We start from the raw sequence: 24,555 nt of genomic DNA, 5'->3' as shown, positions 1-24,555 counted from the left end.
TAACTGGGATAATAGAAATGTTATAAGATTGCCAACTTTTCATTATGGCAAATGAAGACTTTAAAAATTAACATGATGGAAGTGTGAGGGAGGTCTTTGAGATGACAGAATAGTTCTGCTTCTTGATTGTCATGGTGGGAACATGAACCTATACATGTTAAATTGGCACAGAACCACACATATGTACACACAAAAATGGTGAAATATAGAGATGAAATACTGCTCTTCACGACAACATGGATGGAACTTGAAATAACCATGCTAAGTGAAATAAGCCAGACAGAAAAAGTTGAAAGTCACATAGTATCACTTATATGTGATATAAGTGTGATATAAGTGGGATATATGGGATATAAATCTAAAAGCAACAAATGAGCAGGGCAAACAAACAGAGACTTATGGACATGGACGTGGCTAGGTTACCAGAGGACTATAGAGTAGTTGTTACTAATGGGGTGGGGGAGGAGGGAGTTGGTATGGGGTAAAGGGGGTCAAATACAGCGGGGTAGAAGGAGGGTGAAGTGGGTAAAGGGGATCAAATATATGGTAGCTGAAGGAAACTGGACTTTGGGTGGTGAACACACAATAGAATATACAGGTGTCAAATGATAATGTACAACTGAAAATTGTATGATTGTATTAACCAATGTTACCACGATAAACTTAATTTTTTTTTAATTGTGAAATATGAAAAGGTCTGTGGATTAAACCAATTTCAATTTCCTGGTTCTGATACTATACTGGAGTTATGTACTATATTACCACTGGCAGAAACTGGGAGATGCATACTGAATAAAGGACCTCTCTGTATTATGTCTGCAACTCCCTGTGAATCTATAATTACTTAAAAATAAAAAAATATGAATAAAGGAGAAAAATTTTAAGTTAACACAAAAACTATGCCCTTTGTTTTTACAAAGGACAACTGAAGTACAAAAAAAGGGTGGAAGTAATCAAGCAGTTGGCAACCAAATACCCACCAGCATCACTATGACACTCCTCATTGTCCTTAACTTTCTCCTTTTACTGTGGACCAAACTGTGTTGAGGACGATCTTAGACAGAATGCAAGATTCTGGTTCCTCCATCCTCAACAGTCTGCAAGCAACCACATGTGCCAAATGACCCACCTGAAGGGAGGCCTGGCATCCAGCTCCCTTTCCTTCCAGCCTGGAGAGACTAGAACAACAGTGGGCAGGACGAGACTGCTGTGGGGGGCTGAGGAAAAACGGCATGTTGGGCTTTTCTGGCAAGAAATTTAAGTTCCTCTTTTTCCTTCTCTTCCTCTTACCGATACCCAGAACCAGAGCAAAGAGAGCTGATGACAGCCATTTAGAAACCCACGTTGGTTCATTTACTCCACCCTGCCCTCCCTGGTCAGGCTTTGAGACCCAGAGTCTAATCTTACAGTACCCTCTCCCTTCCTCCTGCCATCATCTTTTGCAGCGGCCTTCAGCCCCTGAGTACTTGCCTGCCACACCCCCTCCAGTACCAGAACCCCAGGTTCTGTTAAGTGCTCCTCAAAGATCTCCTGGGTGGTAGAGGTGGGGAGCATCCTAGAAAGCCTGAGAAGCCTTGGCCTGGGACTACTGATGGGGGTGTAGCAGACACTGTCAGTATCTGCCCACGTCCTCTCTGCATTCATCATTTCTGAGCCTACAACTGAACAGTTTTCAACTACAAGCACCTGCAACTCTCTGATGGTTCTCTCTGGCCACCAGAATCCTCTAGGTCTGTACTCTGGGCAGACTGGAAGCACCAAGGGATTAACATCCTGCTCCTCCTACTAAAGGAGCAGCTCTCACCCCAACTGACCTAGGTGGTAGATAAACACCCCAGCTCTCTCCACCCTCGGGTGGGAGAACTGAGGCCATCTGCCAGAGCTCCCCAGCAGGTCTGAGCCCCAGGGCCCAGAGTGGTAACCCCTTGATAACAAACCCTTTATTGCTTTCCTTCTCTTTCCCCACTTCCCTTACCAGTGCTTCCTGGGCTCACCTCCCAGATAAACTACTTGCATCCAAATCCTGCTTTGGGGGGAACTCAGCCTAAAATATATGGTTACAAGGAAATTAGAGCCAAATTTCAAATATGAATGAGTGTATCTCTGTGGGTGTCCGAATGCGAACACCATGGCCACTATTAGATACTAGAAAGCTAATGGGGAGCGGGTGGGGGGGTGGGGGGGTGGGGGGATGGGGGGAAGGACCATAAAAACTTAATTTGCCTGGGTAATACTCATTATAGTCATTTATATGAACTGCTTTTCATTTGCCTAATTACCGCTAGCACAATAACTACCATGGATATATTTAATGTGTCAGATAACTTGCATTAAACTTTATTTGATTACCAGTATTACGCAACCCCACACTCAGTTCTTGTGTATTCATAACAGGGTGCTCATGTTGCATAGTCTGCTCACAACTAGGGAAAACACCGCAGAGACTTAGCTCTTAAAACAATGGTTGCCAAACCTCAGCAGCAGGGGAATCACCTGCTCAGCTCGTTACAACACTGGTTTCTGCATTCCGCCTCCCGAGTGGCTCATTCAGCTGGTCTGGGAAACTTGCATTTCTAACCAGTTCCCAGGTGAAGCTGATGCTGGTTTGCAATCATACTTTGGGAACTGCTGTTTTAAAGTGCCATAAATCAGGGAAAGAACACACTACAAGGTTAAACTTTCTAGTTAGCATTTGCAACATGAAAGGTTGACAGTCTGTTTCAAGAAAACTGGTGGAATCTTCTAACACTCTAAATCAGTCACTGAACCAGAATCAGATTTGGTAGACTAACAGTCTACCAAAACCAGGGGACCGGAGTTTGCTCATTTATTCAACAAGTGGGAGTGCCCCACCCTGTGCCAAAGATGTTGCCAGGCAACAGAGGTTTGGGCACTGCCAAAAGTCTTGTGAAACTCTGAGTAGGTCACATCTTCCATGGGCCTTAGTTTAATAACCTGTAAAGGAAGTAACTCATATCTAGGGAATCTTCTAGCTCTGATGCTTTACAATGAATCAAAGCAGCATTGTGGCTCAAAGCAAAAATATTCTGCCTGGCTATCTGGGCAACATGATGAGAGATGTGGGTAAGATCCTAGCTTTCCAGTGGGCCAACTATGACAGAGCAGGTCAAGCCCTGGCAGCAGTCCTGACCGTGAGACCCTCCTGGCTGCTCAGTCCAATTCAATTTGACAAATGCCCCTAATTAAAGGTGCTATTGGACATAGTCAGTGCTATGACCGATATAACCAAAGACTGTAGAAGCACCCAGCATGAAATCCATGCTCATAATTGGTACTCCCTGATATATTATGACATTTAATCACTCCAACTGCTGAAGGGAAAACTGGAGCCGCTTGCTAGAATTGAGGATGCTTTGATAACCTCCTCAACTGGGGTTTTAAATGAGCCTTGTGCTAACAGCTTTTCTGCTCTGAATGCAAAGCAGGATGCGAGTAGAGAGAGGTGGGGCGGCCACCTGTGAAGGGCAGCCACTTATGACACCACTCGATATTCCTGAGGCCTGGCTTCTGAACACATCTCCCGATGCGTCCCGGGCAAAGCAATGACCTTCCGGATTCCGTGTGGAACCTGCAGGCAACATTCTGGGGAGGAATTGATTACCCAGAGATGACCATAGTTTAGTCACAATTACCAACGAACAAATCAACTGTGGAACTGAGAAATGAGGCTGATTTCCGACTGACCCAAGTATGTGGGTAGGCTTGAGGTAGAAAAGAACTCAGTTAAAACCAACAACTACCCTAAGGCCCATATGTCAATGTTACACTAAGGTTAAACGAGGCGAAACAGAACCCAGCAATGGCAGTCTCATGGCTGGGCACCACAGGCTGAGGCATGTTTACCCACTTGTAATCTCAATAGTCCTTCACCATGCCAAGCAAATAGAAATAAAATTCTTTTATATATAAACAACAAACATTTTCTTAGTCTCACATAAAGTATATCTAAAAGCATATTTAGAAAACTATTTTTGTTGATCAAGCACATAAAACAAGTAAAAACAGTGAAGCATATCATTAAGACAAGCCCCTAGCCCCTACTTTCAGACTGCTGCCTCTAAACCCTCCTTATACAGAATTCAGGAGCCACCCCCAGCTTCCTTCAAGCTCCTAAAGAGAAGGAATTGTGTCCTTTATCATACCCCCTGCACTCAGCACAGTGCCTGACACACAGTGGACACCTAATAAATACCTGCTGATAGTGTATGGTCTCAGCCAGCCTGGATAGTCACTGGCAGCGCAGCTGAGAGCGGCTCCAGGGAGACCGGCCAGGGCCTTTTCGCCTGTTACTTATGGTGAGATGGTTCCCAAGCCAACGCTTTCCACCTGCTCTTGGGGTAATGAGTCCCAAAGGCTTACTATCGCACATGTAAAGTGAACTGTTCTCTTTATTTGGTCTGATATACCGCCTTTACGTTTCTGCATCTGTGTTTTATCTCATCACGCTGGGATTTAGGAACAGGGCTGTGCTTAGCCTATTTAGTCCTGTTATTTCACAGGTGTCAATCTCAGCTCACAGCTCAGGCTTCCTTTCTTTAATAGGGAGCCCTCACCTTGGTAGATCTGATTGCCTCTAACAAGTGCACCTCAGATTTATGATGCTGCATTTCCTTTCTTAGCTCAACACTGGAGAAATACAGACATAATTACCATATTACATAAAATTTAGCAAATGATGCAATACTGGCCCAAGTAATGCTAAGCCTACAAAGGCTTGGAAATATATTTGAATACAAGTAGGAAGCACTGTCTGAACTAAATCAAGTAAAAGGCACAGATACAGACTTGGTAGGGATATATAATGCTCCCCAAATACAGAGAGAATTTTTCACAAGCTGGGTCAAGAACCCAGTAAATGTTGCTTTGTGTGACTGACCAAAGAAAATGTGTGTGTTAAACATCACAGATGACTTCAAATAAAGCACTTAGTGGAGTTCTCTCCCAGAAACAGGTCCTGAACAGGCTGCAACATCCCATCTGCTTAGGTTCATTTGGACACGTGAACCCCTCCCAGAGCACAGAGAGAACCAACAGACTCTTCACAGAGATCTTCATTGACATCAGTCTCTGTTTCTGTCATCCAAGTTCTGGGAGATTTTACATTGAAATCTTCCTCAGCAGTGAAACAAATGCATCATCCATCACTGGGCTCCAGCCTTAGAAACTGTTGGTTCTCGAGTTGTTGCCCAGCAGGAGAAAAGGCCGAATCTAATTGAACCTTCAGGGGGAATTTAGCACAGAGAAACAGCATTATCTGAACTGGACCATGGCCAGAGCTCTGGGTTAATACCCCAACGGGGAAGATTCACCAAGGACCTTATTTCTGGATCGGCAGCGATATTTCTAATTTTTTAAAAACGAGCTTTGGAAAATTTCCCCTAGCCAAATCAATTCTACCAGCAACATATACATCAGAGATGCTAACTGTTCTGCTCTATCGAATAAGCCTGTAAATGGCTTTAAACACATAGACCCAGCCGAGGATTTGTTTAGTTATGCATTTGCTCTACTGCAGCCACGTCCTTCCGGAGACCTACAAACACGGATGGAGCTACCTGGGCAGCAGCTGATATTTGAACTGTAATATACCATATCTGGTGTGGTGCTTTTCTCCTCCCAATCTAATTTGAAAGATTAAGGGCCAAGTACTGGCTAACTCTGTTTTTGTTCTTGGCTTAAATATATGATACTTGAAAGCAGAAAGAGTTGTTAACACCCACTGTAACATTTCCAAGGGGGCTTCTATTTTCAACATTCTTTATAGATGTTAAAGTATTTTATGTATGGGGCCAGGGGCAAGCAGTACATGAAATTAGCTTAAAACATATATTGGCATTTAAATGTCAAATTTGACAACTCCTTTTCAAATTGGAATGTTTTAGTAAAACATTTTCAATTATAAAAAATGGAGGGCAGTGTTAATCTCTTAAATTGAAAAATCCACAAAACATTAGCAATAAACTTCTCCTGAAATCCATAAATATCTATGCATATAATCCTACATGTTTTCTTGAATACTTCAGATGTAGCACAAAAGGGCTCTTACTCATTACCGAAGAATGAAAAAGAAAGTAAAAATAAAAATTCAAAGCTGATATGGAGGACTTAATATTTCTCCTTCAAGAAGAAAAAGAAAGATATCTATGCCCAAGCATAGCAAAGATTTAGTAATTTAAACCTTGAGCTCTTTGGAGTGACCATTTTAAGGACTCAGGACCGCCAACATCCTCAAGTCCTTAATCACTGACTCATTTCTAAGTGCCCAAACTGGGCCAGGGAGCGTAAGGGCTTGTAAAAATAAACTGCGATTACGACCCTTGAAATAGCTCTAATTTGGTTAGGAAAACAAGCCATGCACAAAAAAAAAAAACATGATTAGCCATGCCCGCAGTGCCAAATTAGTGCCTGAGGAGAGAACCACCAAAAGAAAGGCTCTGTAATCTCAAGGTGCAAGGGGCAGGTTTTACGGCAGATACTTGCCATCCTCATACCCTTGAACTGGGCCCCCTGGTCTCACCACTTTTTACAGAGCGAACTCCATCAATCTAAAAGGGGCCTTTCCCCCATTCCTACCTTTCATAGCCCTTTGTTCTTTTTCTTCAAGAGCACTTATTTTGGTTTGTGATGATCTTTTTATTTGTATTTGTTTAACTGTCTTTCTGTCTGCCCAGTACCTAGAATAACCTGGGACACAGTAGGCTCTCAAAAAAATGTGTTTAATGAATAGATGAGCAAGCTTTAAAGAAGGGTGGAATTTCGACCAAAAGAAATGGGGAAAGTCATTCCAAAAGGGACAAAGCTAAAAACCAAAGCTATAAACCAAAGTGTACAAAAAAAAAAAAAAAAAAAAAAAAAACCATGAGTAAAGGAATTGCCTGGAGCCAGAAAAATAGAGTACAAGATGGGAGAGAATGCCAGGTACAGAAACTGGACCATAGGGTCATTCTCTGAAGAACCGTGAACTCCAGGCTAAGGAACGTGGACTTTGTAATACAGCAATAGGGCACAAAGGAAGGTTTTCAGTCAGAGGAGATATACAAAATATTTAGGAACATGATAAGGGAGCCATGAGTAAGATGAACTAGAGGAGAAGCCCAGACGCAAGCAGAAGAATATGGAGGTGGCATCTGTGGAAGCAATGCCAGGAAGGTGAGTGAAAATGGAGGAAGGGGAGAGATTTTGGGAGGAGAATGGTGACTGACACAGGATGGGAGAAGAGGAATAGTTCAGGGTCAAGGACAAGGCTTGAGACGCCCTTTACGGGGCCTGGTTCAGGCTCGTTTATACGACACAGGCTTTCCCACTTTTCATCTACCCTTATTGATTTCAAATGAAAAACTGGTACAGAAGCATCTTTATCTGCAAATTAAGGTCATGGCAAGTTCTGTAGCTGCTAAACAACGTCTGAGAATGTCTTGGTGATCCAGAGCCAAGATGATTATGCTGGTAGGTGGAGAGTAGGCATAGTCATTGATTTGGTGGTGGGGTGCAGGGAGGACCTACACTTATTTTGCCAAAGTGCACATCTTAGAAAGGCTGAGCTGTAGCTCCTAGGTAAGAAGCACAGGTGGAAACTTCACAAGGCAGCAAGCAGCTCTCAGTCACTTCATGGAGCAGCTTTCTGTATGGCCTCCTGATGGGGGGCAGTGGGGGGTCTGGAGAGGTCATGCATATAGTCCTTGATATGGGCTCACTGACAAATTGATCCCTTTAATTTTTCAGGAGAGTAGGAGGCACATCAAACTCCTTGACGAAGCATTACCAAGTGCCATGTCACAAGTAAAATCTCATCACAATGTATAATGAAATGTGTAATGATGCCATACAACTTTAAGAGGACGTGATGACCTGGATGCATCCAGAGAACAGCCAGGACAGAAGCAGTCTGAGAACAAGTTATCTGAGGAGGAGAAGGAATTGGAATGCCTGGCAAGGAAACAAGACAGTTGAGCGCGGGAGGACATGAGTGCAGCTTCAAATATCTTAACAGCTGTTAAGCAGGACAGTGTGCATGACCTAGAAGTTAGAACCAGAACTGATGAGGGGAAGTCATAGATTTTAGCTGGAAATGAGAAAGTTGTTTCCATGATTTCACACAAGTAATGGTCGAGAGTAGAGGCGGTCACTTAAGAGTTTCCAAGCAAAAGCTGGAATATCACTTTTAGAGAATGTAGAGTGACTGTTCATAAGGCAGCTGGATGACACGGCAACTCGGATTTCCTCTGATTTCTTGATTTGAGAGTTTATTGGAAATCATCCTATCACTCTGCAAGTCATAAAAGAAAAATCTAACAGTCCCCCATCTGGGGTAGCAGTAAAGGGTCTTAACAGAGAAAAGGAAAACTCACGCTTTCTCCCAGGACTCCCCTCTCAAGTTACTTTTCTTTATACGCACAAAAGAAAATTTTTTTCTAGAGTTGGGGGGAAAAGTAAGGTAGTGCTGTAATAATTTGGATTGAAACAAGAGGAACTGAAAAGTAACTGCTAATTAATACCAAAACAACAATTCAGCTAACCTATATACATATTTTTCACCTATTTTCTAAATACGATCTCGTTAAGACTTAGAATATGTAGCTCCAACTGGCTTCCCTCATTTATTAACTCTAACACCTTGAACAAGTCATTTCAGCTCTCAAAATTTTAGTTTCCTCACCTGGACAACTGAATCAAATAGTGGGCTAGAGCAAATAGTTGCTAAAAATCAACAAAATATTTGGTGCTGGCAATGATTTTTTGAATTTAACACCAAAAGCAAAGACAACGAAAGCAAAAATAAACACATGGGAATACATCAAACTAAGAAGCTTCTCCACATCAAAGGAAACCATCAACAAAATGAAAAGGCAACCTACAGAATGGGAGGAAATATTTACCAACCACAAATCCGATTAAAGGGTTAGTATCCAAAAACAAAGAACTCATACTACTCAATAGCAAACACCTCACCCCCCCACACACAAAAAAAACTCAAATTAAAATGGGCAAAGGGCCTCCTACACAGACATTTTCCCAAAGAAGACTAACAAATGGCCAACAGGTACATGAAAATGTGCTCAACATCACTAACCATAAGGGAAATGCAAATCAAAACCACAATGAGGTACTACCTCATACCTGTTAGAATGGCTATCATCACAAAGAGATAACTGTTGGCGAAATTGTGGAGAAAGGGAACCCTTGTGCCATGTAGGTAAGTGTAAATTGGTGCCACCACTATGGAAAATAGTATGGAGGTTTCTCAGGAAATTAAAAATAGAGCTATCATATAACCCAGCAATCCCACTTCTAGGTATATATCCAAAGAAAATAAATCAGTATCTCAAGGAGCTCCATGCACTCCATGTTCAAAGCAGCATTCTTCTCAAAAGCCAAAGTATTGAAACAACCTAAGTGTTCATTGACAAATGAATTAATAAAGAAAATGTAATACACACACATACGCACATAAGAATATTACTCAGCCTTAAAAACAGAAGGAAATTCTGTCATTTGCAACAACATGGATAAACCTGGAGGATACTCTGATAAGTGAAATAAGCCAGAGAAAGAAAGACAAATACTGCATGTGGAATCTAAAAAAAAAGAAAAGAAAAAAAAAGTCCACCTCATAGAACCAGGGGCTGGGAGAAGGGGGCAGGAAATAGCAAGAGGTTGGTAGAAGGCTACAAACTTTCAGTTATAAGATGAATAAAGTCTGAGAATTTAATTTATAACATAATAACACTACTATATAAGTGAAATTTGCTAAGAGAGTAGAAATTACAAATTCTCACACAGAAAAGGTAAATAGTGAGGCAATGGATGTGTTAACTAACTTGATGGGGGGGGAATTCTTTCACAATGTATACGTATATCAAACCGTCATGCATACATTTTCAATATTTTACAATTTCACCTCAATAAATCTGGAAAAAAGTCAACAGGTGGCTTATAACTCCTTATGTAAAAATAAATTCCATAAGAAACAAAGATTTAAACCTGAAAAATGAAACTATAAAAGTACTAGAAGAAGAAAATGAAAGTCATTAAAGATTGATAGATTCGATTATAAAAAAATTTTAAATTTCTGCATGTTAAAAAGTTATGTCAATTATACCTCAATAAAAAAACATCAAATGCCACAAAGCCAAAAGACAACTCACATCACAGATAATTTCTTAAACATAAGGAGTTTCTATGAATGCAGAGATTGATTCAACAATAAAAAAAAAGAAGAAGAAAAAGGAAAGAAACAAGTAGAACCCAGAGAACAGTGTTTTTTAAACACATGAGAAGATACCAATCTCATTTATGATAGCACTTTAAAACCCTACCAAAATAGCAATAACAATCTGTTAACCAAAGAGATTAAAAAGCTGACCACTCCCAGGTTGGCTGGTGAGATGCAGAGAAACAAGCTCTCTTTATATACTGTGGATGTGAGAGTAAATTTAACATGTATAAACCCTTTAACACAGCTATTTACTTTCTAGAAATTTATCTTAAAAAGCTTTGAATAAAGATATGCATCGCAGCATTACTTTTAATCAGTAAAAACTTAGTAACATCCAAATTGTTCATCTAGGGGAAAATTTTCAAATAGATGACAGTATAGACATGCTATGTAATACTAAGATGTATAAAAAAGGAAACACTTCGTGTTAATTAGAATGATTGCCAAAAAAATTAAATGAAAATAGCAAGGTTCATAATAGTATGTATAATATGGCACCATTTATCTTACATGTCTTGACATGTCTGAAATACTTAAATATGCACAGAATATTTCTGGAAAGATATTTTAAAAACTAGGGAGAGGAATTGGGTGTCTGGGGGACAGAGAGAGACTTTAAAAAAATTATATATTCTTTGGTACCTTTTAAATTTCAGCCATAATCAGGTATTATAACTTTTAAATAAATCCCCAGGGGTAAAAAAAAAAATCCATTTTCAGGGCTAGCTTTGCTAAGACTTCTATATACAGTTAGAAACGGAGGTTGTTTAAGACAAATATTCCCTCTAAGATCACAGCTGAAGACACTGGGGTTCAGTGATTCCTACCCTTGAAGTGCACTCCTCTGCCACTACACCCCAAGTTCCCTTCTGTCCTCTGGGTCAGCACAGAAGGTTCGGCCAACCCCTGAAGATAAACTTCTCTGAGATCATCTGCCTCCTGGGTGTCAGTGCCAGAAGTTATTTCCACAGCAGCAAAACTCAGGACTGCACTCGCACTGCATAACAGATACCAGGCACTCCCATTGTTTTGGGGGGAGGTTCTACTTGAAATAACTAACTCCAAGTGGAAAGGAACCTGAATATTTACACAAACCACATAATTTCAACTGAGTTTACGATGGCTTCCTGGTTGTTTAAACCAGGACAGGCGAGAACAGACTGTCAGACAAATTGTCATTTGTAGGCCCCTAGTGAGCTTAGGCAGTTTTCCACCTGTTCAGACAAATAAACAGACTGCCTTGAGTTATGGACAGGTGGGCCCTGTGGCGCCAGAGACTGGGTCATCAGAGCTCGTGAGCAAGACAGCACAGGATGCCTGGGAAAGATTGCTTAGCATCTTGCCCTGCCCAGAATCTTCAGACCACAAGCATTCTTCTTACCCATTGGTGGCACAAAAGGGAACTTCTATGGGGGAAGAAAGCAAGATGAAGGAAAGAAAGCGAACCCTAAGCAGGGAGGGCAGCCTTCCATAAAAACACAGAGCTGAGACTGCAGGTCACATTTTTTAGGGGGCTGGCACAACAGTGGGGTCCAGAAAAGGGCTCTGTGTTGTTGCTGATGGTCACAGATTCCAAAGGAAGCCCAGGTGAGGTCCAGATTAACTGCTTTCCTAGAGTCTTCCATAATAAGAAGGCTGACCCTTACTATCTGGCCAGGTAATTAATTATTGGCCACTCTGACCACATAGCACATCTCTAAACAAATTAAGCTTCACTGGGGCCTATTCATTTTAAGAAGGAAAAAACATACAAACAGTTGTTTTATGATTATATAATGAAGCCAGCTTGTTTTGCTATACTGTTCTGTGTGAGCCAGGGATGATAAGGGCTAAAGTAGTCAGCAGAAGGTCACCTGGGCAGATTTACTGGGAAGGAAGCCAGACTGGAGGCCACCACAACGCATGCATGGCATCTTGACCCCAACCAAACCTCGGCCTGCATGCACAACCCCTTCACTACCTGGGCCACAACAGTCCCTGTGCATGGCTGAGATATTCCCCTCACCCTCAGCTAGACACACTGGATATAATGTAATTCACTATCTGGAAAAACAAAGAACTTATACTTACACAATGACACACAGACACACACACACAATCTCTCATATGTGTGCATGTATGCACAAAAGACACTCTCTATACCTGGTGTCTAAGAAACTTGCTCTACACCAGTGGTCCCCAACCCTTGGGCTGCAGACCAGTATCAGTCTGTGGCCTGTTAGGAACCGGGCCACATAGCAGGAGGTAAGTAGCAGGTGAGTGAGCAAAGCTTTATCTGTATGTGTAGCTGCTCCCCAGTGCTAGCATCACCACCTCAGCTCCACCTCAGATCATCAGGTGTGAGATCCTCATAGGAGCACTAGTCCCTGGTACCAAAAAGGTTGGGACCACTACTCTACACTGACCTCCATAAGTCCACCTAGGGTCAGAGAAATGTCTGAAGCCATCAGCACTTCTCTTTAATTGGCTGCAATTACCTGCTTGGGACCTGTGGGCCTGGACTGAAGAGGGAGCATTTTGGATTAATCAGGCCATCAGCCCTTAAGATGCCTATTGGGCATTAGCACCATTCTGAATTCTGGGTGCTGATACCCAGGCCCACCTGCCCTGACTGCTTGAACACCTGTCCTCTTCTCAGAGGATCTTCTGTTTTCCAGATTCCTGGTCATCTTCCAGTCTAAATAATTTTGAATTCTTTTCCTTTATAATTCTGGTTTTTAGATTTTATTTCTGCTTTATAATTCTGGTTTTTAGATTTTATTTCCGCTTTGAGTATGTGATGCATCCATGGGAATGAATTTCCTAAGACAATGACCTAGAACCCAACCCTTCCACCAGAACCCACTCAATGATCCTTGCCCAGAATGATGACAAGGACAAAGATCAAGTCTGAGAAATTCTTAGAAATTCAGATTTCACTCTAATTCAATTGTTTTAAAAATATATGCAAGTGTGTGTATGTATATATATGCACATATGTATGTATGTATGTATGTATGTAGACTTTAAAAGCTGCCCAAGGAACAAAAAAATAGCGTAGATGATAGAGGCTCTACTCATCCCTCTGGCAATCAAATCGAAGTTGACAGAAACAAGGAGCAGCAGCAAGGAAAAATCGTCTGGGATCTAGATGAACAAGCCACACAACTAGGAAGAAATCTAAAAAATCACCCTGCAATGGCAGAAGGCAGGATGGGGCGAGGACACGAGGCTGTAGCAGTGACAGCAGCAAATGCCTCTTAAAGGGGCCCTGTTGGCGAACGGACTTCCGCGGTGACGTACCTGCTTGCTCTGAGCACCAGTGCCAATTAGGCTGTGCAGGGACTTACAGGGGAGGAAGATACTGAGTTGTTGGAGTGAGGGCCTAGGCAAGACTCACTCTGTACAGATGTGCCAGCAGCACTGATCCTCTGTTGAGCCCTCCCCACTCCCAGAGCGTGGACTCTGCGGCCCCCTAGTGGAGACATCATCAAACTGGGTAATTTAGGTCGCTCCGTCCCAGGATTCCCTGAAACTCCGCCTTCCCTAACTTGTGGCCCCACCCAAGCCACAACCAGGAGTATCCTCAGCAAGTCAGGTGCTCCTTGCTGAGCAGCGCCGAGATTCACACCAGTGGCAGCTGGCCTCAGTTTCTGGAGTGGCCTTTTGAGGCAACTGTAAGCACAGCATCTGTGAATTGCTTGCTGAATCTTAACAGGGGGCCCCGGAGGGGTAGAGGCTTAGGTTAAATTTGGCCTGCAGCTGAACTCCTCTCAGGATTGTGCCTCTGGACACCTACTACACAAATCCACACTAATAAGACCGAGAGACTTAGAAGTTTTGCTTAGTACATAAAAACAGACACAGAAAGGCAGCCACGATGGGAAGACAAAGAAGCAGAAACCATATGAGAGAACAGAACGGAGATCCAGAAATAATGGAGTCAAGCAATCTAATAGATGCAGAGTTCAAAACACTGGTTATAAAGATTCTCAATGAACTTAGGGGAAGTGTAGATGAATTCGTTGAGGACTTTAACAGACAAAAAACATAAAAATTAAAATGAAAATTATAAAAGGGAACCAGTCTGAAATGAAGAACACATTATCTGAGATGAGAAGTGTATTAAATGGAATAAACAGACTGAATAAAGAAGAAGATCAAATGACCTATTTAGAAGATGGGAAAGCCAAGGACACTCAATCAGAATGGCAAGAAAAAAACAAGTCAAGACTATAATAATAATTTAAGGAGCCTATGAGACACTATTAAAGGTAAAAATATCCGTGTCATTGGGGTACTGGAAGGAAAACAAGATATTGAAGAGCTATTTGAAGAAATAACGATGGCAAACTTCCCTAACCCGGTGAAGGAAATGAACAAAACTCCAGGAAGCTCAGAGAATTCTAAAAATCAGAGATCCAAAGAGGCCCACACCAAGACACATCATAATTAAAATGCTAACGGTTAACTATCAAGAGAGAAACTTAAAAGTAGCAAGAGAAACGCAGTTACTTACCTAAAAGGGAACATTCGTAAGATTGGCAGCTGATTTCTCAAATGAAACTATGCAGGACAGAAGAGCTTGGCACAAATATTCGATGTAATGGAAATCCGAGATCTATAACCAAGAACACTTTATCCAGCGAAGCTATCATTTAGAGTTGAAGGACAGATAAAGAGCTTCCCAGACAAAAATAAGCTAAAGGCATTTATCGTCACCAAGACAGTATTAGAGGAAATGCTGGAGAGACTTCTTTAAGAAGAAAAATCATGTATCAAAAACAGGAATAAAGAATAATAACAACTACAGTCCTATCAACAAATACCTCAATGGAAAAGAATGAAGTGCTCTAACCAAAAGATAGAGTGGCCGAATGGATACGAAAAAAAGTCCCCCACATATGCTGCCTATAAGAGACTCACTTCAGATTAAAAGACACGCACAGACTAAAAGAAAGGGGATGGAAAAGATATTGTCTCGATGGACCTAGAGGGTATTGAGCTGAATAAAATGGGTCAGATAGAGAAAGACAAATACCGCATTTCACATACATGTGGGATCTAAAGAATGAAATCAACAACAACAACAAAAGCTGAAAGAAACTCATAGATACAGAGAATATTTAGAAGGATACTAGATGGGTGTGTTAGGGGAAAAAGGCAAAGGGATTAAGAGGTACAGTTGCAGAGTAGACATGGAGATGTATAGTGTAGCATAGGGAAGATGGTTAATAATGTTATAATAAATACGTAAAGGGGAAGAGGGGTTCTAGATTTAGTGGGGTGATCACTTTGCGAGTTATATAGATCTCTGATGAATATGCTATACAACTGAAACTAGTTTATTATTATATGCCAACTATAATTGAAAAAAAAACCTCATTGAATTGTACAGTGTAAATACAAGCCATTAATTATCTATTATATTTCAATAAAGATGAAAAAAAAAGTCATCCAAAACAGCTTAATAGGAAAAAAGGAGGGGACGGGGGGAAACAAAGATGAGAAACCAGAAGCTGGTAGCAACAGTGGCAAAAGAGAAAAAAAAATTAAAAGTAGACGTTAATAAGATATACTTGTAAGACAATGTAAGTGTAGATTGAATTCTGAAGTTCTCTTACAGGAGAAATTAATTACAGAGAACGCAGTTCAATAGCTCCGCTGAGCCCTGCCCCCCACCGGCAGCCTGCTCTCTCACATCCTCCTCACTGCAGTCTCCCTGGCTGCCCCACTTGACTTCAGCTCCCGCTTCCCACCACACTCTACCCCTCTCCTCAGCTTCATTTTCTCTCATCACCATCTAGCATACTATGAATTTTAGTTATTGTCTTCTTTTATTTCTCTTTCCTTCTATAGCCTTCTAGAATATCAGGTCCATGAGACAGAGGATTTTGTCTGATTTTCACTGCTCATCCCCCGTGCTTAGAAAAATACCTGGAACATAGAAGTATTCAAATAATTTTAATCAAATAATTTTGAATAATTTTAATAAAAACATATCTCAAATAGACATTGTTGATTACGTAAAAATACCTCTACTTGTTTCTTAAACACAATTGCTTAGAATGATAAGAAGATAAATTACTGGTCTCTAAATTATAGAAAATCAATCAGTCTATATACTACTGATGCCACTACTACAAAAAAATAAAAAATGAAAATAAACACAAAACCAGAACCAAAGCATGTAAAGAATGTCCCAAAAAATGTTTCTGTGATTCTCAGCATCTGTGTGCACTGGAGTAAAGGTCAAATTCTTCTCATATATCCACCTACATTGTCACCCAAGCTTTTGGTCTGGTGTTTTTTAAAAAATGTAATTAAAAAAAAGGAGAGAGAAAAAAGAGAAATCCTCATCTTGCAAACACCAAATTTCACAAATACCACAAAATCCCTACATGGCACTTGATCGTGCATGTCTTGATGTAGCTAAATGGAACCAGACTGTTTACGAAAGGACTCGGGGCAGACAGTATGGGTAGTGGCATGTGGGGGAGGAGGTGAGCTAATGTGAGGAGTGGTAAAATGGTCTACAGAATATCTAAGTGGGTGAAATACTAAAAAGAGAAAACAAAATAAATTCTTCTGGTAGAGAAGGCTGAGAAGGAAAGGCTATTTAAAAAGCCTCTCCTTGATGCCACCAGTACAAATAGGAATGAAAAGGAAAAATAAATGAGAAAAGGAAGAATAAAGTAAAAAGACAGAAAAAAGCATAGATAAAAAGGAGAGAAAGCAATGGGAGAAAAAAGAGAGAAAAAAAAAAGATGCAGGATGAATAAAATGACAAGAAAAGCAGCAAGGGGAAGTCTGAAGCGAGCAGAGAAAGACATGAAAATGAGGAGAGATAAAAATCAGGCTCCTAGGCTCCAGGTTCCCAGATTCCCAAGATGAGAGGTGAAATGGCAGCATCAGGGAGGGCACCAGTCCAGGCCAGGTCCCATACGCCCCACCCTGTCTAGCAAGCTGTCCAGTTAGAGGCACGACGTCATTCAGAGATCATCGGGCAAGGCTGGGGGATGGGGTGGGGGTTGAACACCCCAGTCTTCTCATTGCTAGTTAACTGCAGAGCCAGGACCAGCTCCAGCTTGTAACACTTGGGGTTTTTTCTGTTAGCATCAAGGCCATGGAAATGTCCAGAGTTTTTTTGTTTGTTTGTTTTTGTTTGTTTGTTTTATCCAGGCTAACAAAAATCACTTGGATTTATCAGAGAGAAAGGCAGAGTTGTCTATTCAGGACTACCTATAAAATAAGTGAGATTATTTTTTAAATATGAAAAAAATACCACAATCTTAACAGATCGCTCAAAACCAAGGGAAATTTAGAGGTTCTAGGATAAAAGTTGTGACTTCAGTGTATACCTGGAAGCATCTTAAATAGATACCCCAGGCTCTAATTTGGACCCATAGGTAGGAGTGTCACATTCTTGTTTAGAGCAGGACAGCTTTGGTCAGCAAAAAGGACTACACAGCAGGCTTGTTTACATAATAAAGAACAATAGTACTGGCAGAACACGGTATGGAAAGTTTAGCCATTGTCAGCGGAAATTCAAAAGCCCTAATCTCTTAATTTACATCTAAGTCATTCTTCTTTACACACAACTCTGAAGGGTTAAAAGCAGCCAAAGCCTCTGTGGAGCTGAACCAATCAGCTTTTCTCTTGATGACATCATGCCTTCAACTGGCCAGCTTCCTGGAAAGGGCAAGGAGGTGTCTGGGACCTGGCCTGGAAGGGTGCCCGCCTTACTACTGCCACTTTACTTAGAGGCATTCAAGAGCCAAGGGTCCCCTTGGCTACCATTTTAGACAAAACCAGGACATTCCCCAAATCCCTGAGCAGAAATTATTCTCAGCTTGTACAAAACGTATACGAAGCATGCCCCTGCTCTTCACTCATTTTCCATTTGTTTAATATTTATGAAAGCTGATTACAAAACACAGATTTATCACTTCAGCCTTTAGTCAAGTTCTAGAAGACTCAAATGTTTATGTTGAGTAGACAAGCAGCCTTCTGCGGTTTTCTCTTTCAGGAGTTTCAATCCCAAGCAAAGGCAGGTATGTGAAAGACCTATCTGACCCCACAGGCTTTTTATATATTCAGACCGCAATCTGACTAGAACGTTATTTTTGTTCTTAGGAGGTATTTATTCAGATGTTAACTGCTGCTGCTGTGTGTACCCACGGGTGCATCAGACAGTGCAGGGACAGAGGATGAAAATCCATCTAGGAGACTGTGAGATTCAGGAGCACACAGCCAAAATACTGACCACACTGACAACTTGGTGGAAAAGAGAACAGGCTTCTTCCCTATAATTGGAAGTGGGAAAGGCTTCAAATTAAGTGATTAATTTCTCCTGCTTCCCAGCACCCTAAATATCTACACCTTCTGATTCACCGGCAAATGAAGATTAATTTACAATTTACATGCAAGAGCCATGTTTACTGCTCCAGAACATAACCATCTAGCTTGCCTAGAGTTGATACAAACAGTGCTAAAAAATGTCTGTATCACTCAGAGTTCCCACAGGAAAAAGACTGCACATTCAAACTAGGCAAACGAAGGAGCTTAAGAAAGGGATTACTTCCACAGGTTTGGGTACGGTACAAGGAGAGCAGCAGGGGATGGGAGAGAGTCATGGCCAGGAGCCCCAGGCCGGAAGGGTCAAGTGGAGGGACTGGTTACCAGAACCCAGAGAGAGCAGCTATTGGGAGAGGGTCCCTCACGGGAGTGGTGGTCTTCAGTAGAGGAACAGTCAAGGCTATATTTCCCTGGCCTACTGATTTGGTACATATAGGTCAGCCTCCTGAGGCACACAGGCAGGTAGGGAAGGGTAGGGAATGCATCTGAAGGAGAGATGGGAAATGCCCTGCACAGTATCTAACAATTAGAAACTAGTTCGAGCAACAACCTTATAACATGGCCATATAACAGAATACACCTTTTAGAATGAAGATCTGAATCCGGATCTTATTGACACTGCCATGGCAACATATCCCACAGGGTAGCAATTTGGGCAGAAAAGCCAATTATAAATTGGCAAATATTAATATCAGACCCCAAATTTGGATACACATCAAACAGAGGTTAACTATTTCTAGAGAGAGGTGATTCTCCCATTCCTTATCTATATATTTTTAAAGTTTTATTTTTGTACAGCTTCTCAGTTTAACTTCTCTTATGCCCCAGGGATCATTAAGACAACAAAGAGTGCTTTGACTTGACTGGAGAATACAGAAAGTATCTACTGAAGCTTGCATCTAGATCTCCTTTTAGGCTGATCTCTTTTAAAAGCAAAGTCTATTCTTTGTTACCAAAGATAAAACAGAAAACAGGGAGAATGAGTGTCACTAATGGATATCATTTCAGAGGTTTACCTTAACCAGGCTAACTTTCAGAAGTCATCTTGTCTGGGGTATTTCAGTAAGGGCTGCATTAACCAGCTTTAAGGAGCAGGCTGTATTTAGAGAAAGTGACTCCTAAGCCATTAGCTGTGGATGTTTCCCAACTATAAAACATCATCCTAAGCAACTAACCAATCAAGTAGCCACTGCTGGTCATTACAGTATTTCCCCTTATCCCCAGTTTTGTTTTCTGCGGTTTCAGTTACCCATGGTCAACCACAGTCCAAAGATATTAAATGAAAAATTCCAGAAATAAACGAGTTACAAGTTTTAAATTGCACGCTGTTTCGAGGAGCATGGTGAATGAAATCTTGTGCCATCCTGCCAAGGATGTGAATCATTTTTTTGTCCCATGTATCCGCAGTGTATGTGCTACCCTCATGTTACTCATTTGGTAGCCGTCTTGGTTATCAGATTGACTTTCATGGAATCACAGTGCTTATGTTTAGTAACCCTTATTTTACTTAATAACAAAACAACCCCAAAGCGCAAGAGCAGTGATGCTGGCAATTCGGATGTGCCAAAGAGAAGCCGGAAAGTGTTTCCTTTAAGTGAGAAGGTGAGTACAGTACAAGAAGATATTTTGAGAGATAACTTTTTACATAACTTTTACTGCAATGTAATTGTTCTATTTTATTACTTTCATTGTTAACCTCTTTCTGTGCCTAATTTGTAAATTATACTTTACCATAGGTGTATACATACAGGAAAAAACATAGTACATGTAGGGGTCAGTACTATCCATGGTTGCAGGTATCCACTGGGAGTCTTGGAAGATATCTCCCATGCAGAAGTGGGGGGACTACGGTATGTAGACTACATTTGAAAAATAAATAGCAGAGAGGGCTGCAGATTTCTCTCTAAACCGTCTTAGAGAGTTATATAGGAAGGCTCATTAATTTCTCAAATAACAATGGGGGGTGCCTGCCCTACTTTCCCAGGCTGGGCGGACTCTTCCGGATCTAGAGTGGGGCAGAGTCATTGGTTGAGGGGCTTGAACTCTACTGCTTCCCAGACACTACCACCATGGGACAGGCCTGAAAGCTCTGCTTTTCTTAAGATCTGAAGACACTCCAGGCTTCATTTCTCATTCTCCAAAGCTACAGGCACAGTAAAAATCTACCATTCATACAATATGTTTTGCGTATTGTGCTAGGAGGCACTTAAACACGTCTAATTGGTATAAACAACTCTGAAACATAGATTTGACTGCCTCTATTTCACAAACAGGGGTAATAACACTGAGGCTTCCTGAAGCCATCCACGCATCAAGGTGGAGTTGGTGGAGCTGGGGCTCAGAGCTGGATTTGCTGACTCCGGGGCCTGAGCCTTGGGTACTATCTTGCACTGCTTTCTAGGAGTGGTCTGGCCAACACACAGGCACAACTCATCATGTGCTGGGATCACAGCTGCCTGGACCCCCAGAGCCTTTCTCTGCCTCCCAGGCCCCACAGCAAAGAGTCGAGCTGGGCCCAAGCTCCTTCAGAGCAGTGTCCCCACTGCCTGGGGATCTAATAATGACAAAGAAAAAAAATCTTCAGGCACAAGATACACAAGATACGGCAAAGCAGCTTTCAGGTACTGATCAGGGGTAGAATGAGGAGCAGCCACTAACTAATGCGCTGTTCCAGGACTGTTCGCCAAAGCCCTGGGTTTAGGGCCAACTACTAGGCAAACAGTTCTGAAGTTTCTCTTTAGATAGAGATATTGACAAAAACCAAGTATAATATGACTCAAAAACAATGTTGAAAGGTTACAAATAAAGGGCTCTGTTAATGTTTACTGTGCAAGCAAAGCTCAAGCTTCTGAATTCTTTCCAACAAGACCTCGATTGCCTTTAGTTTTTTCAAATTTAAAATCTAACAGTGCTTCTGGGTCACACTACAGACTGGGCCAGGACACCTAGACCTTGAACAGTCCCTGGGCTCACTGTACCCATTTGCAATCCCTGTCTGAAAAGGAAACATCAGCATATGAACCTCCTCTCATTAAGATGCCAAGAAACACTGGTTTATTAGCCCAAACAGCCAACTTCAATTAAGCTGGGCTGTGCCTCAGTGATTTCACATTTCTTATTCAGGAGGAAACGGTGGATCTCATAAGCCTGCCTGGCAATGCTGTGCATTAACAGAGCATGAGTATTCTGTGGAGAATCAACCAGCACTGTTGACTTCTTGGGGAGAGGGTATGCTCAGGAAAGGGAGTCAAAAAGAAGGGGTAATTCATTAGATTGGTGAAGCTGTCTTCCCGTCCATTTGAAAGACTCAGAGAAAGAATCTTGACATCAAACTGAATACTTGCTTATCATTCTCATGTTCAAGGCCTTCTCACTGTCTGCTCCCAATTTCACTTTCTACTCCTATTTCTTATTCTCCCCTATAAACCCCACATATTCTATAGAAACCTAGTGACCTCAGCTTTCCCTATTATCTCTACCTACAACGCCCTTTCTTTATTCCACTAGTTTCAATCTGGTTTTAACCAAACACCTGGTTCTTTAATTCCACGTCAAATCCCACTTCTGTGATCTTTTCTGAAGCCCCTTTCCATCCTCTCATACCTCTTGTCTCTACCTACCCCCATCTCAGGGATGTTTTTCTATCTATTCACCTGTCCTACCATTTCAGAGCATACTGGACTTATCTTTCTCTTAAACTGTCTTATTCTATACTGTATTTGAGTAAAATTCTGTTATGAAAAACAAAGGTAGAGTACACATTCCTCAATGCACATCTACTCTTGTGTGTAATCTCTCCTAGGGACCAGGAGCTCTCTCACTCAGACCGATTTTCCTTAAGTGGCTTAGCATCTAGCACAGGCTCACCAAGTCTTGGTTTACTAAACAGTAAAAATCTCCTACTGCTCAGGATTCTTGACAAAACAGTGCTGAACCTCATCTTATCTAGAGATAAGAGTGCTGTACGAATTGCCCCCACCCAGTTCCCACACCGAGAATGGGATTAGCTTTGGTTTACATAACTTTGCAGCTGCAACCGGAATAGAATTGGGTAGGGCATTTAGTCTACAGACTGTTCCAATGGACATGTCAGCTGTACTGTTCCCCTCCTCTTGGAGAGCTAAATTCATCTCTTGAAAATGTTCCTGGGAGACAGACTCAGTCCACTTCAAAGGCAGCTTCCTCCCAGCAAGAAGCCTGCAAGGGGAGCACTTTAACATTCCCTGGGTGTTTAGCAATCTTTCAGAAACATTCTTCTGCCCAGTAAGACATGTCACAGGTCACTGAAAAATATTTGGGTACATATTTCCAATTATTCCATAACAATGGTTGTGAAAGGAAGCTGGGCCTCAGACTCTGAATGTTTTCTCCTCACTAATCTGTTTCCTGAACCACGTAGCCAGCCCTCTGCCTCGCCAACCTGGGAATGTGGGATGGGCAGGGCACTTCTGTTGGAAGAGGCATCTGGTCTTTCAGGGAATACTGAGAATAATCATGGAGGAGCGGGGCAGAGAAAAACCCCCTCTGAACCCCTTTCAGCAGTTTCTCCCAAAGCCCAGGCTCTCTATCCACCCTCCTAGCTAACCCTGGACCTCTGTTCTTCCTCTGAAGACTCACAGGAAGGACTCTAGTTCTTCTTAAGCATCTTCGGGGTGAGTACGACTCCCTCAGTGAGGCTGATGGAATCCAAACATTTCCAAACTACATGTCATTTTTAGGAACTGCCTTTCCCTGAGTCCTGCTGTGTTGGGGGCCTCCACCCTCCAATTTAACCGTGAATAGATCCGCTCTCTGCAATTCAGGCAGGAAGATCCCCTGCCCTGGCTACTTGAGGCTTGCCTCCCTCATGGCTGTCAGAATCACACTGGCCGCAGTGCCAAGGAACCAGGGCAACCCTGGCCCACGTCCTGGTCCCGGGAGCTGCGCACAGGGGAGCTGCGGTGGGCTGCGGCCAGCCCAGCTCTCTGTGACGTCACACAGCCTTACCTCATCCCACTCCGAGGCAAAGGAGGGCGACTTCTCCAGCCTCTTCTTCCCGATGCTGCAGTTGGACAAGGACTCACTCCGGCTCCCCATTGTAGCGTCCTCCGTGGGTGAACAGGTCAGGAGATCAGAGTCAGACTTGGACAAGCTGCGGCTGAGTTTGAGTTCAGCTTTGGGTTTGCTGGTGGGAGGGACTCGGCTTCTGGCCCCACTCCGGTCTCCTTCTTCCTCGGCACCACCAGGGTGTGGAGATGCTGTGTGAGTCAAAGTTTCGGGGTGCGATTGGCTGTTGGTGGTGGGCAGGCCTGCTGGGTAGCCCACTCTCTCACTCTGGTCCAGGACACTGGGCGGGGAGCCTCCAGGAGCACGCACACCCGTCTCCTCCAGCTGCATGCTGGCCTCGTGGCAGGCGCCCTGTGTGGGGGACCCTTCTGGATGGCTCTGGCCAGTGGCAGAGAGCAGCTGGAAAGGGTCCTGCCCCACCTCGCACACCGGGGAGGAGCCGTGGAGGAGACCTGAGAACTGCTCTGGGACCTGCCCGTCCTGCCCCTCCGCAGAGTCCTGGCTCCGGCTGCTGCTGCTCCGCCTGTGGTCTTGGAGTGGACGGAGAGAGAGAAATAAAAAATTAAACGTGGCAAAAATCAACAAAGTTCCAATGTAGCGAGTATGCGACAGAGCAGAGGAATTCAAAAACAGAAGGAAAGAGCAGAAGCTGGACGGGCTGGGGAGAGGGCAGAGGGAGAGAAGAGAGAGGAAGGAAGAAAACAGTTTTGTATTGTTCTTAATGTTCAGTTTGTACCCAAAGTCAGAGCATTTATGAAATTCCAAACACTGGCCTGATTAATGCTATCTGGCAGCCTTCCCTTGTTGTTAGAATTCTGTTAACATTAACGACCAGACCTTGCTATATAAGGCGAGAAGTGCTAACTATATCCTACAGAAAGGACACAAGTAAGGAGAGAGTGAGTGAACACCGAGTAAAAGTGAGAGAGAAAGAG

The 24,555-nt window shown here is 42.5% G+C and overlaps 1 protein-coding gene across 10 annotated transcripts in view; it reads right to left on the bottom strand.

Annotated features, from left to right (window-relative positions):
- ANKS1A (ankyrin repeat and sterile alpha motif domain containing 1A) overlaps positions 1-24,555 on the bottom strand; it is a 175,582-nt gene that overhangs the window by 48,431 nt on the left and 102,596 nt on the right. For all 10 annotated transcript variants that reach the window (XM_016146929.2, XM_016146926.2, XM_036239054.1 and 7 more), the window contains one exon: positions 23,561-24,150. In XM_016146929.2, coding sequence (XP_016002415.1) covers positions 23,561-24,150 — 590 coding nt within the window. The remainder of the gene's footprint in view (positions 1-23,560; positions 24,151-24,555) is intronic.

This window comes from Rousettus aegyptiacus, unplaced genomic scaffold (genome assembly GCF_014176215.1).
Source record: "Rousettus aegyptiacus isolate mRouAeg1 unplaced genomic scaffold, mRouAeg1.p scaffold_m13_p_1, whole genome shotgun sequence".
NCBI lineage: Eukaryota > Metazoa > Chordata > Mammalia > Chiroptera > Pteropodidae > Rousettus > Rousettus aegyptiacus.
The sequence above is the reverse complement of the archived record's forward strand: the minus strand, read 5'-3'. Positions and strand labels throughout refer to the sequence as shown.